Consider the following 11,824-nt stretch of genomic DNA (forward strand, 5'->3'; position numbering starts at 1 on the left):
CTCGCTTAGCTTTCTCTGACCAATGATATACGGCAGCCCCGCTGCACTTGGTAGCACTTGTAGTCTATTTACGCCTGAGTCGTTACGATTGATCCTCTTTGAACATGAAGTAATACTCCTCTATACTCCAAGGCATGCAGGACGAACATAATAAGCTGATGTTCCTGCTGGGCCCTGAAGGCGTGCAATACCTCGCTTTCCAAGGACCTGAAGCGATCAGCGCGCGCCTTGGGGCGTACTCAAACTATGAAAATGCTCTGCTAGAGCGCCAAGAACAGGAGACGTCGGCGTCGACTGCGTCCATGACGCCACCGTCGGTGGTGTATGAATCCCCTTGACCCAATCCGCTCATGGGGGCAAGGATGGAGAGAATATCCTGCTTTGGGTGAGAGAGGTCGAGATGGCCGTGGCGTCCGCCATGCTCCAGACCAAGCAACAGCCAGTGGTGCTATCTATCTCCAAGCTCTGGGGTCGAGCGCGAGAATGGGCACTGACGAGCGGTACTTCGGTCGAAGCGGCGTTTCCTTCCTGGACGAAGCTGAGGCCTCAGCTTTCACGAGTGTTCTTTATGACTAACCAGGCATATAGCGCGCGAAACGTTTTCTTGCCGCCCGACAGGGCAAAAGGGAGTTGGTGGACTTTGACCAAGAGTTGCGAACATTCATCGCCGAAATGGCAATCGATCCTCTCCCCGCGGCGGTCACAGTGACTGTCTTTATGAAGGGCCTCCGCACTGGAGTGGTCAGCATTATAGTCTTACGTGTGCATCCGTCTTCTTTGAATAAGCGGTGAATGTAGCATTAAATTCCGAATTCAACTTTAAGTCGACACGACTTGGATGGAATGCACACTCGAGCGAGCCTGAGTCGATGGATCTCAGCTATGCTGAGAACGAGGAGGCAGATCTCCGAGCTGCTGAGCAGAGTTGAAGCCCCCGACGGTGTTTTGTCTGTGGAGACACCCGTCGCCTTCGGCTTGGTCGTCCCCTGTGCAAGGCACGTCAAGGTTCATCGAACAGACGTTTCGCTTCTTGCCAGTTCCCTGGTTTGTCGCGAGGAAACGACAGCACCTAGTAGGCGCTGGGCACTCTACTGGGGAAGAACTGAGTTTTGTTGAGCTCAAGGAGGTAGAGATCGCAGGACTCAGCCCAGAAGATCTTCGTGCTCTTGAATACGGAACGTGTATGCAAGGCGGGCTTGCTGATCGTGGAGGCGACCGTGAAGAGATTTGAGAAGACATGGAAGATCCTAATCGACTTCGGAGCAATTATGATCGACGCTTTACAATGGAAGGAGGTCATCTGTATGCTGAAGCGCTGAAGCCTCGGTTGAGTGACATCGTCACTGTTCGCTCATCGACGGGGACATGTGTCACGTTGCCGAGGGCTCTTGTGACAATTTAATAGCGGGGAACGCTGCTTAGCCTTAGACTTGGATGCAAGGTATGTCCTTATCCTAGGCAAGGCTGGTTGGAACACCATGAGCCATTGATCGAATGCAGGTCGAAGATCTTGGGCACTAAGCGCACGTCTCCTGGTGGAGCTTTGGTGAGTCATAAAACCGCCTCTGCTAATACGCAAAAAAAGCTATTGCGCGAGCGCTGGACCACGATCTTCTCTTCTCTTCTCTACGCTCAACGTGCTTGAGATTGGGTATCCGAGTAGTCAATCACCAAAGGTGTTTCGGACAAGAGTCCGGAGCGTGGCTTGAGGGCTGGATGAGGAGTAGCACGTAACCTACTGAGCGCTGCTCAAGTATTGGAGCAGTCACTGCATGCCAAGAGTGGCATGGTCGGCCAAGGTTCAAGGCATCAAGGGCGAGACCCCTGTGATGCGTGTGAGGTGGCTCGGAATCTACTGAGCTTTGCTCACGTTTCGAAGCAGTTGCTGCATGCCAAGAGTGGCATGGTCGAACGAGCTCCTAGGCATCCTGGGCAAGGCCCTTCTGATGCGCGTGAAGTGGCACGTCATCCCTGGACAAAGACTGCAGAAATAGCAGCTCTTCGTCGGACGTTGTTTATACATCCAGGATCCGATGGAGTTGGAAGTGGGAATACTGGACAACGCCGAGTGTATGCTTCTACTGGTCTCGATGAGACGTAAAACCTCTATAGGGTGGAGACGTCGATGCCGTATGTTATCTTCAAGATGCAGGGCATCGACCCTGACTCAGGTTATGTCTATCGTAGACGATAGTGCACAGCTATACACCCTTGTCAGCGGGATGACGGGAGAGGAATACGACGGCGTCACCCTCAAAGCTATTCCCGCGGTGGATGCTCTTCTTGAGCTGACAAGATGTCCTTCAAAGAGTTTGGCAGTGCCATGAAGGCAGGAGATTTCGCTGAGGCGGTCATGATACGACCGAACGAGGAGATAAACTCGTCGTCGCTTCTAAATGAAGCTATCCTGGAGAACACCAAGAGGGTACTGAACGTACGAAGTGGATTGTCGATCCTGAAGCACCCCTCGGATCAGTACTATCCTTTGATAAAGGAATTTCAAGACGTCGTCTCCAAAGACTCGCCGTCGATTCTACCTCCGGACCGAGGTGTGCGTCATGAGATCGACCTGGTTCAGATAACCAAATACTGCGTAACACGCCAATGGTTCCTGCCCAAGGAGCAGTGCGACGTCAAGACGCCTTCTTCGGTGCAAAGCACGACGCAGGAATAGTGCTCGAGAGCAACTCTCCCCATATCCGGAAGCCGAACGGCAAGTGTCGTGTCGTCCATACTAACAATAAGCTCAATGCTGCCACCATTCCAGCACTGACGCCGATTCCTAGAAATGATGTTCTCTAGAACAAAATGGCTGGATGTACAAAGTACAGTGCACTAGACTTGGTCGATGTTACTCTTGGAGTAAGAGAATTCCGATACGCTATACTCGAACTGTTTCTTTAGAACGAGAGTCACCGACTAAAATCGAGCTTCCTTTAAGCGAAAGAGCTACGGTAGCCCCGCTGCAGGAAGAGAGACGAAGAAAACCTCTCCGGACACGATAGTCATGATAACTATTAGATCTTGCTTCAAAGAGCAGGTCGTGCTAGCTGTCGTCAAGTTAGGAAGCCGCGTGAATAAAAAAAATACCTCGCTCAGTACCTATGAGATTAAGCATGCCCAGCGTTGCTGAAGTGTGGAAGCGATGACTGTCTAGGGTATATGTACCACCTATATTCAGTCCAGCAGCACTACTCGAGGAATTCGTGCTCCACATAAATTTCATAAAGTAGGTCATTCGTTTCTATGCAAGTGCTGCCGAGTTCAACAGAATTCCCAAGCACTTCGCACAGAAAATGTATTGATTATTCGAGTCCCCGCGCGTAAGCGCACAGTGGATGGATTTGTACGCTTTACCGGGAAGAGGAATAGAAGGTGTAACAAGGATCTCGTGCATCTTATACATATAAACCTTTAACTCAACGATTCCACGTAAACAAATACCCAAGGAATGCGGAGTGGAATCGAAAGCCTCTTAGGTAACTAAGTAATGAGTTCTGCTTTAAGTTTTACAGGTCCAATCTTTTCTGAAAAGTCTAAATCAGCTGTTGATTAACATACATTGTACTACGTGCAGCGCGACCATTAAGCGCCATTCGTGCTGGGAGAACAGATATTTCCCGATCAAATGCCTGGCACCTTCGGCCTCACCAAACTGAAAATGCCGGAGCCGTTCACGACAACTGTACACCCTTCACTACTTTGGGCTCTTTGCGACTTCGGCAGAAACTAGATCGAGTGATACTTATGATTTCTTAAGCGAATGCAGATATACCTATGTCTATGTGCGCTCGCTCAAGTCGTATCAGACTCCTGCTTCTATGAGCGGCCCAGCTGACCGGCGTACAATCGGCGACAAAGCAAACGCTCACCCACCCGTTATAACTGATTATCTAGGAGCAATTCGTCATTTGAGGCGCTTGGTGTACTCGATCCAATCGTGCAGCCTCAAGAGAGTCTAAGAAGGACAACCGACGTCCGCGTCGAACACATGTTGAGGCTCTCGAAAATACTGGAGGCGCCTTCTATATTCAAGACCTTATGGGAGACATTCACATAAGATTATCCCCAGCCGGATGCTCAATGGGTACGATGAAGCTCACTATAACACGAAGCGGATCATGGCTCAGTCTGTATGCGGCCGACAAAAACATATATCGACGTTTTTTAAATGGGTGGGATGTCCTCTTTTCGAGACCTCTTGGGTGTTAAACACTTTGTGCCGGTAGTATTACCCTAGCGACGTTTGACGCTGTCGGTTTGAAAAATTTCTGATTTTGATCACCTCTTCAAGGTTGTGTAGTACAACGCACTTCTTACTAGCAATAGAAATAAGAGTTTGAGATGCTATCAAGGCCTATACGTATAGAGGAAGTTGTTGTCAGCACAAACTTAAAGTGCTTGTCTTGCCTTTGACATCGCGTTTGTATTTTGATAAAGCCCAGCATCCAGCAACGTTATAATTTGACTTTTATACATAAAAAACGGCTTGCAAAGCTGCAAAGCAGGTTAGGTGGATAATCGCTTGACACACAAATTGATTCATATACTTCTCACAAAAATCAGCATGCCGCAGTACCGAAGGCAAAACCATCGTGTTGGATACTGATTGACTCAACTACTGATAACCTAGTCGTAAGCGGCAAAATAAAACTATTCGTTCAAAGAGAGCTCATGGGCTAGCTCTTGGCTGCGCCGCAGGTTTATCTCCGAGGGCGGCGCCGTAATGAGATATAAAACGTAGAATTTGGACAATTGAGCTCCTGATCACGACGTGTTCTGGCTCTGAGTAACTTTATTTATGATCACTATGACTCTTGCGCTTCCAGACAAGCAACTTGATCCCGCTGTTCAAGCATCAAAAAGACACCAATGTAAGATCGCACTCAAGGCTTAAGACAGAATCTTATGACGTCGTATTACTGTAATGGCTTTTGCGAAAGACCACACGGACAATTCAATGCAGCTCCGTTGTGATGAACCATCGGTCATGTTTCCGTATATAGTGATCCGCATGTCGGGATAATTTCTGCGGCCACCAATCTTCGCGTATTTAGAATGACTATATGGCTCATATCGTGGGTTTAATCAGCATAATTTTTGAAGACGGCGCGCTATCTTCTTTTGGTTTCTGTCCAAGCACCATGAATGGCAATTGGAAGTGTTCGATTGAGATGTGAAGCATATTCAACTTCAGTCATCACCTTTTCTTCACCTGTTTCTAAGCACACTTTGAATTTGTCACAAGTAGATATATAGTGCTTGTAGTCGCATATCATAGACATCTAGCAGGTGTGCATAGCTCGTAGTGAGATAAAAAAAGGCTAACCTGCACCAACTAGAATCCGTCAGTTCCCTACAATGGCTCTGTCGGTTTTCCGTCCAGAAGAGCCCCACCTCTTATACCTTCCCCCCTATCAGTATGCGGGGTGCAGATGTTTTGTAGCGAGGCTGCCGTAGCCCTTTGCTTAGAGGAAGTAAGCCGAGGTCACCGACTTTACGTTCTAAACCAGAAACAGTTCGAGTGTAGCGGATCGCAATCCGCTACCTCCAAGAGAACCCAAAACCTTAACCAAGGCAAATAAAACCTTCTGTTCAAAATTGAGAGCTGTATTGAATTGTTTAAGTTGCGGCAGAACCGCCTATATAGAAAACCTTAGGTTTTTCTAATGAAATTGTAAACCCTAATTAATGGGCATAACTACTGGTAGTTCTGCCACGTAGTGGCTTCTTGTAACGGTAAAACCAAACAGTTGTGTAATTACACCGACTTGTGGAATCCACACCTTTGTACGGTCACACCTTCTTGTGTGATCCACCCTTTCATACCAGGGTACATTTATCCCGTTACAAAACTGCAGCTGTGACAGCTGCGAGTATTACAACGCTGCTCAAAAGCCAACAGACCAGTCTCTTGCTCTTCAGCAAGGCTGAGACCTTCTTGTGCGCACGTAGCGCTTTTGCCTCCGGCCGCTTTCTCGAAAGCAGCTTAGTGGATGCGATCCCTCTATTAAGTTACCGCCTTTGCGGCGATAATTTCGCAAATCTTGGGCTTAAGTTGCTTGCTCTTGGAGTGTAACCAAAAATTTGAGCGCACACGGTACGTCGGTCAGGCGGGGCGAGCACCCGCAACACATATCACTTCATCACTTTGCATGTCGATACTGCACGTATGTGACCATTCCCGCGTGCAGTCTCCCGTCTTATGCCGAACTTCACAACGCATTAAAAATGAGCTGGAATGCTCTATCATCTGGTTAGTGTACTCCATTAACAATGATGATAACAAAACCGTATTTGTTGCACAGCATGAGGCCAGTAGCATATGCCTCACGACATGCTTCGTTTATCGTCCAAAGTAAAGTGTACGTACACCATCATACGGTACGCTAGCCTTTCTAATTTTATTAACCTAACAAAGTTCCTTGTCTAATGTTAAACACATTGTGACAGACCAACTTGCAAAGGGATGACATTAGGATGAATCAAGTACCAACGAATTTCCGGTTTTAGGGGTGCGACAAATTAAGAGGTGCGAACATTTATCGAACACGAATATTCAGATACAAGTGTACACGGCGCTTTAATAACAGCTCGATCTCATCACGAGCTGCCATGCCCACAGACCTAATTGTGTTTCCGTTGTGTCCGACTACCATCTTACGAACGCGAGCAGCAGGAACCTGACCAATAATCATAAACAACATAATTTTAGTCAGTTTACAAAATCTTCAGATCGATAGACAGCTTACAAAGATATCTTGATCGATTCGAATGCTTTTGTCCTTGAAGTTAGTCCAGCCAACATTTTCCTGCTCAAAAATATAAGGCAGCTCTTTGTTAAATCGGCGAAACAGTTTCTCACGAATAATTTCAGTCACAAGATCCAAATCCGACATATCAGAATGCATAGATGAGTGATAGCTCCACGGACGATCAACAGCCAGCGAAACCAGCGTCTTTCTCAACGAATCCATGCCGTAACCCTTTAAAGCCGATACCTTGATACAGTTGTCACCGATATAAGCTAGTGGATCGATCTGCAAAGACGATTCGTCGGCGTTATAGTGCTTGGCGTAGATTTCCTCAATCATCTGGGATACCTCCCGTACTTTAAAATTCAGATTCATTTGTTCGCGCTGACCTACAAGGTCGTACTTATTCATCACGAGCATGGTTGGCGATGAGACCTGAGCCGAGGTTGTCAGCACTTTTTCCAATGCTTGAAGAGCCGCCTCATCAAGCCGCTTGACTGAATCTATAACCAGCATCGACAAATCTACACTTTGCAAAGTCTCAGCTGCCGTAGTCACCAACGTCCGGACGTATTCGTGACTTTCCTTCGGTTTAATGAGTCCAGGTGTATCGTAAAACGAAATTTGCGCATCGTTCTCAGTTAAAATGCCCAAAACACGATCGCGAGTCGTATTGTACTTGGGTGATACTGCCGATACTGTTACATTTAATAACCGATTCATTATGGATGACTTGCCAGCATTCGGACGTCCAATCACCGCTACATCCAGCGCCTGGGGATGAGCAGGCTCGTCCGGAATTAAAAATTCGCGTTCTACCACGTTTTCTGGTGCTGGCTGAATGTTAGTAAATTCCTTGTCCTTCATTGATACCGCTCGTCTTGCAGGAAGACGTCCCGTTTTTCTATATCTTTCGTCATTCGCCTCCTTCTCTACTTTCGTAGCACGTAAGCCAGACGACGTCTTTCGCTCATATATCAGCCGTCGGCTGACAATTTTTCGATTGTTTGAATTAGACTTACCAATGTCGTCGTTTTCCTCATCCTCACTTGGTAGCAAACCTAGACGTCGCATGCGTCTTTTGTACGCAATCTCTCTGCGGGCTCGCTCTGTCAATACAGAGGGTTTAATACTACTCGTGCGTATACGCATCTTGGCCCATTCTTGTTCAAGCTCATCCAGTGTCGGACGCGGTGGCTCAGCTACGCGCTGCGGTGCCTCAGCTCGATCGTTCCGGCGCTGCTTCTTATGCTTTTCTTTATGCTGCGTTTTGATCGACTTGTCAGTGGCAGCAAATGCCTTAGACACACGGATCGCCTCGCGCTTGGCTTGACTACGCTTCGATCTGTAGGTCGCTACAGAAATAAAACCTGGTGGTAGCGCATGCGCAGACGCAATGCGTTGAAGCAGCAGCTTCATTTAAAGTAAAATAGTCAAGTGAGTGGCTGCACGAAAACTTAAAGAAGAATAGTATAATATTGGAAATCAAACAAGTACATAACATTCAAAAGAAATACATTCCATAGAAGTTAGGAAAGCTACGCTTAACTGGACTGGACTTAATTACAACCTTCTGTACATCTTAACCCGAAAGTCTGACACCGGACATCTTGCCTGTGAAACGGCGTTGCAGCGCTGCATGACTAATACCGCCGCGATTTCTGCTGCCTCCGTGCGTATTAAGCGGCTCGTTCTCCATAACACCTTTATCATTCGCCGTGATCATTTGCATGATTTCCTTGCACGAAAGTGATAGCTCATCTTTGTTTTTCAGTGCGCGAAACAGCTCTAAACATTCCGCCTTTGTCGGTGAGTCAACTAGAATACCAAAGATTTTGAATTAAGCAAATCGAGTCATATACGACAAGTCAATCAGCGCACCAGATTCAACGGAAGAAGTCGAGGACATTTTTAAAGCAACTTCTTAATAATGTTGTGGCTGGTCAAATGATGCGTTCGCGTGGAGACAAATTGAGAATTGGTATCGATGTTTAAATGGACAAGTTCAAACGTCATTTCCCAGCGGCACTTACTTTTATTCATGAGAGACTTCTATTGGCCAATTGATATAAGACGCTGAAAATATGCTACAATAAGATTCTGCATTTAAGGTGTGCAGGTCATGAACTCGATTTATGCGCGGCCAATGCAAGTTTTGTCTCAGTGCGACTGCTTATTTACCAAAGTATTACGGATTACAAGACTTCAATCATGTTCTTTAGATGTCACTGCTGACAGAATTCTGCAGACTTAGCGCATTTACATGTGCGAGAAAAAGAACATTCAGATAGAATAAGCTCTCTCAACATGGCCTCTAAACTGTGGGCGATTTTCTTTATCGTATTCATTCATTGTCTGCTGGTTCCTCAACGCTGGATTAAAAGTTAACGAAGAGGCTGTGATGGAGTGCACAAGAAAGTCTGCCCTTGTAGATTAAGATTTATTGTCTAGGTACTTTTGTAATCTTAGATGATCACTTGGCGGATTGCTGCTCGCAGAATTGCACTGGAACCAGAATCAATCTTCGGTTTTGGGGTACACAAAGTTCAGACATGCTCAAATATCTTGCGCATTCTTATCTGCTGCACTACTGCTTGGCTTGTGCATTGCGAGCCTGACTGAAAAGCTCTTTAACGCACTTCATCACAACCTCAAACGTCTGTGACGACCGATCTTTCAATCCGATAGCCACCAAGACGGGCAGACCGACAGGGACACTAAGAAATGAATATAAGGTATCAGTCAGTTACTTAGTAATCTGCAAGTAATATATATTTGAGTATACCCAAAGTGTTCCAGCAATTGGCGAGCATAGACGAGAAGTAGCGGATCGTCGCGCCGCCCAAGACGAACGTGGATATCCGATTGTAATTTGCCACTAATAGTGTCCTTCTGATACGCTTCAAGCTACCGTATAGAACACGATACAGCACAATACTCGTTAAACCCCTTGTATAAAAACAAAATAACTAAACCAATTGCATACCAAAGTGCCAAAGGTGCCTAGCTGCGTCACGGCAATAAATACGCGGTCTGCAAAGATCGAGACAGCAAAGTCTGTGGGTAGTCCATTGATAATCTGATCAAAGTGCTACTTTTAGCTTTCAATCACTACGTTTCCATTATCAAATTGCATTTCAACGGGCACCTTCCAATCCGTCTTAGTGTAAACTGCTGGTGGTATCCTTGCTTCCGTCATTGTACTAACAAACAAAAATAGTATTTTGAGATGGTGAATCTAATTGGCCATAAACACGACGCTGTGTCTGATCCGACATAGAGACTGGGCCTATCCGAAGAAGAACGTTGTCGCCCAAATTCCGTTCCCTGTGCCGTGTCGCCTGACATATTGAATCAGCTAGTAACGATTTAGGTATGAATGTCCGAATATTTTAATATCAATATGCTGTTTGATGTTCCCTCGTGTGGAGCACGACAGGGAGGTAGGTCATTTGCTCATTTCTAAAAAAAATCTATTGTCTGTCTGCTTAGGCGAAATGGACGGCTATGATCACTTGTTTAAGCTTTTGCTGATCGGAGATGCTGGAGTCGGGAAGAGCAGGTGCGTCAAATTTTGGTATTGACGCGATAATGTCAGTTCTTACTTCCTTTTGTTGCTTAGTATGCTACTTCGATTTACGGACGACACATTCGACGACAATTTACAAAGCACAATTGGTAAGATCGATTAAAAGATATTTTAGACTTGAAGTAACTGTTGTATTGGTGTCAGGTGTGGATTTTAAGGTCAAGATGATGCAAGTGGACGGCAAGAAGATCAAAATGACCATATGGGACACTGCTGGTCAAGAACGCTTTCGTACTCTGACCAGTTCATATTACAGAGGCGCTCAGGGTATCGTCTTGGGTGAGGCCAAGTTAGAATGTGGTGTTTCGTGGAAAATCTAATGTTGTTACTTTTGTAGTATATGACGTTGCCCGGCGAGACACTTTTGAAAATTTAGACCTGTGGCTACAAGAGGTCGAAGTGTACAGTCCGGCTGGTGGTCGCGATGTGGTGAAACTGCTTGTTGGCAACAAAATTGATAAGGTTTGGTTTGCGGTCGAGATTTTCAGTGATTGAATGTAAAATGAGTCGATTGATTGCAATTTTGGTAGGAACGAGTGGTGACCCGTCGGGAGGCAGAAGACTGGGCGCGATCTAAAGGGATGCTGTTTGTTGAAAGCAGTGCTAAGACCAAAATTGGTATTCAGCAAGTGTTTAACGAAGTTGTGCAAAAGGTGATGGCATTGTCGAATATGTAAATCAATGTAATCTCATGCTTACTTACATTACTGCGATCTAGATTCTCGAAAACCCTGCACTACTGTCTAATACGGCGCCGCGCAGTCGCGGGCGAAAACTTGATGGTAAAGCGGAGAAAAATGGCAGCGCTGGCAACGGATGCTGTTAGAGTCCTATGGTCTGCTATGAGTTTTTGCTTTTGCCTCAAATGGGTTACGGCTTGTGCCTATTCAAGCTTAATCAAGTATGTGTATTTCATGGCGCTTCGACGAGAAATGATGCGAAACAAGGGTTTTTGACAGTGTTGTAAACGTCGTGGTGAACAAAATTTTGCGCCAGCGCTGCATTTTCTGTGAAATAGACTGAGGGTGAGAAAGAACTGCTATGTGGAGATGACAGAGCCTTTTGAGTGACTGCGAAAAAAGGGTCTTGGTCAAAGCAAGCAATACATGTTTTTGAGAGAGTTAAGGTTGTAGGCTTACAAGTAAAGCACACAATTTGTCCTTCGGCCTGAGCTAACAATGAAGTATGAAACGTAAAGTGTGATGTCGGTGTGTACTATCGTTACCCAACCTTTTTAAGCCAGATATCTTGTATACCACATGAACGTAACGGATTTTTACGAATAGTGACTGGTCTTTTATTTATTAGTAGCCTCAAGAAATCGATCACTTTTGACAGGAGGTCTACAATTCGTGGATATCTCGACGACATCAATGTCATCCAAGGCTTGGTCTGGTTCGTCTACATTGCAAGGATCATCCACTCTTTCACTGTCGGCATTGCTCCACCTTTGCTGAAATTTCCACCCGTAAACATCATG

General features: G+C 46.0%; 6 protein-coding genes across 6 annotated transcripts in view; 2 read left to right on the forward strand and 4 right to left on the reverse strand.

The window, feature by feature from the left end:
* PHALS_11739 (agc protein kinase) overlaps nt 1-149 on the reverse strand; it is a gene marked incomplete at both ends in the record, with an annotated part of 1,500 nt that extends 1,351 nt beyond the window's left edge. The window contains one exon of the mRNA XM_024727153.1: nt 73-149. Coding sequence (XP_024577758.1) covers nt 73-149 — 77 coding nt within the window. The remainder of the gene's footprint in view (nt 1-72) is intronic.
* A 3,341-nt stretch (nt 150-3,490) lies between these two features.
* On the forward strand, nt 3,491-3,759 carry PHALS_11740 (uncharacterized protein; the record flags this gene model as incomplete). Its single annotated transcript, XM_024727154.1, has 2 exons — nt 3,491-3,515; nt 3,578-3,759. 2 exons carry the CDS (start codon nt 3,491-3,493, stop codon nt 3,757-3,759), a joined length of 207 nt encoding a protein of 68 aa, XP_024577759.1.
* Nucleotides 3,760-6,542: 2,783 nt separating this feature from the next.
* PHALS_11741 (gtp-binding protein era) lies at nt 6,543-8,174 on the reverse strand (the record flags this gene model as incomplete). The annotated part of the gene is made up of 2 exons (XM_024727155.1): nt 6,543-6,683; nt 6,753-8,174. 2 exons carry the CDS (start codon nt 8,172-8,174, stop codon nt 6,543-6,545), a joined length of 1,563 nt encoding a protein of 520 aa, XP_024577760.1.
* Nucleotides 8,175-8,337: 163 nt separating this feature from the next.
* Nucleotides 8,338-8,664, reverse strand: PHALS_11742 (uncharacterized protein; the record flags this gene model as incomplete). The annotated part of the gene is made up of 2 exons (XM_024727156.1): nt 8,338-8,573; nt 8,637-8,664. 2 exons carry the CDS (start codon nt 8,662-8,664, stop codon nt 8,338-8,340), a joined length of 264 nt encoding a protein of 87 aa, XP_024577761.1.
* Nucleotides 8,665-9,342: 678 nt separating this feature from the next.
* Nucleotides 9,343-9,954, reverse strand: PHALS_11743 (Uncharacterized conserved protein; the record flags this gene model as incomplete). The annotated part of the gene is made up of 4 exons (XM_024727157.1): nt 9,343-9,472; nt 9,541-9,662; nt 9,742-9,834; nt 9,904-9,954. The coding sequence occupies 4 exons, from the start codon at nt 9,952-9,954 to the stop codon at nt 9,343-9,345; spliced, it is 396 nt and encodes a 131-aa protein (XP_024577762.1).
* A 204-nt stretch (nt 9,955-10,158) lies between these two features.
* Nucleotides 10,159-11,170, forward strand: PHALS_11744 (rab18 family; the record flags this gene model as incomplete). Its single annotated transcript, XM_024727158.1, has 7 exons — nt 10,159-10,198; nt 10,248-10,317; nt 10,378-10,433; nt 10,489-10,623; nt 10,682-10,806; nt 10,875-10,997; nt 11,063-11,170. 7 exons carry the CDS (start codon nt 10,159-10,161, stop codon nt 11,168-11,170), a joined length of 657 nt encoding a protein of 218 aa, XP_024577763.1.
* Between the last annotated feature and the right edge of the window lie 654 nt (nt 11,171-11,824).

This window comes from Plasmopara halstedii, assembly GCF_900000015.1.
Source record: "Plasmopara halstedii genome assembly, contig: Scaffold_555, whole genome shotgun sequence".
Classification (NCBI taxonomy): domain Eukaryota; phylum Oomycota; class Peronosporomycetes; order Peronosporales; family Peronosporaceae; genus Plasmopara; species Plasmopara halstedii.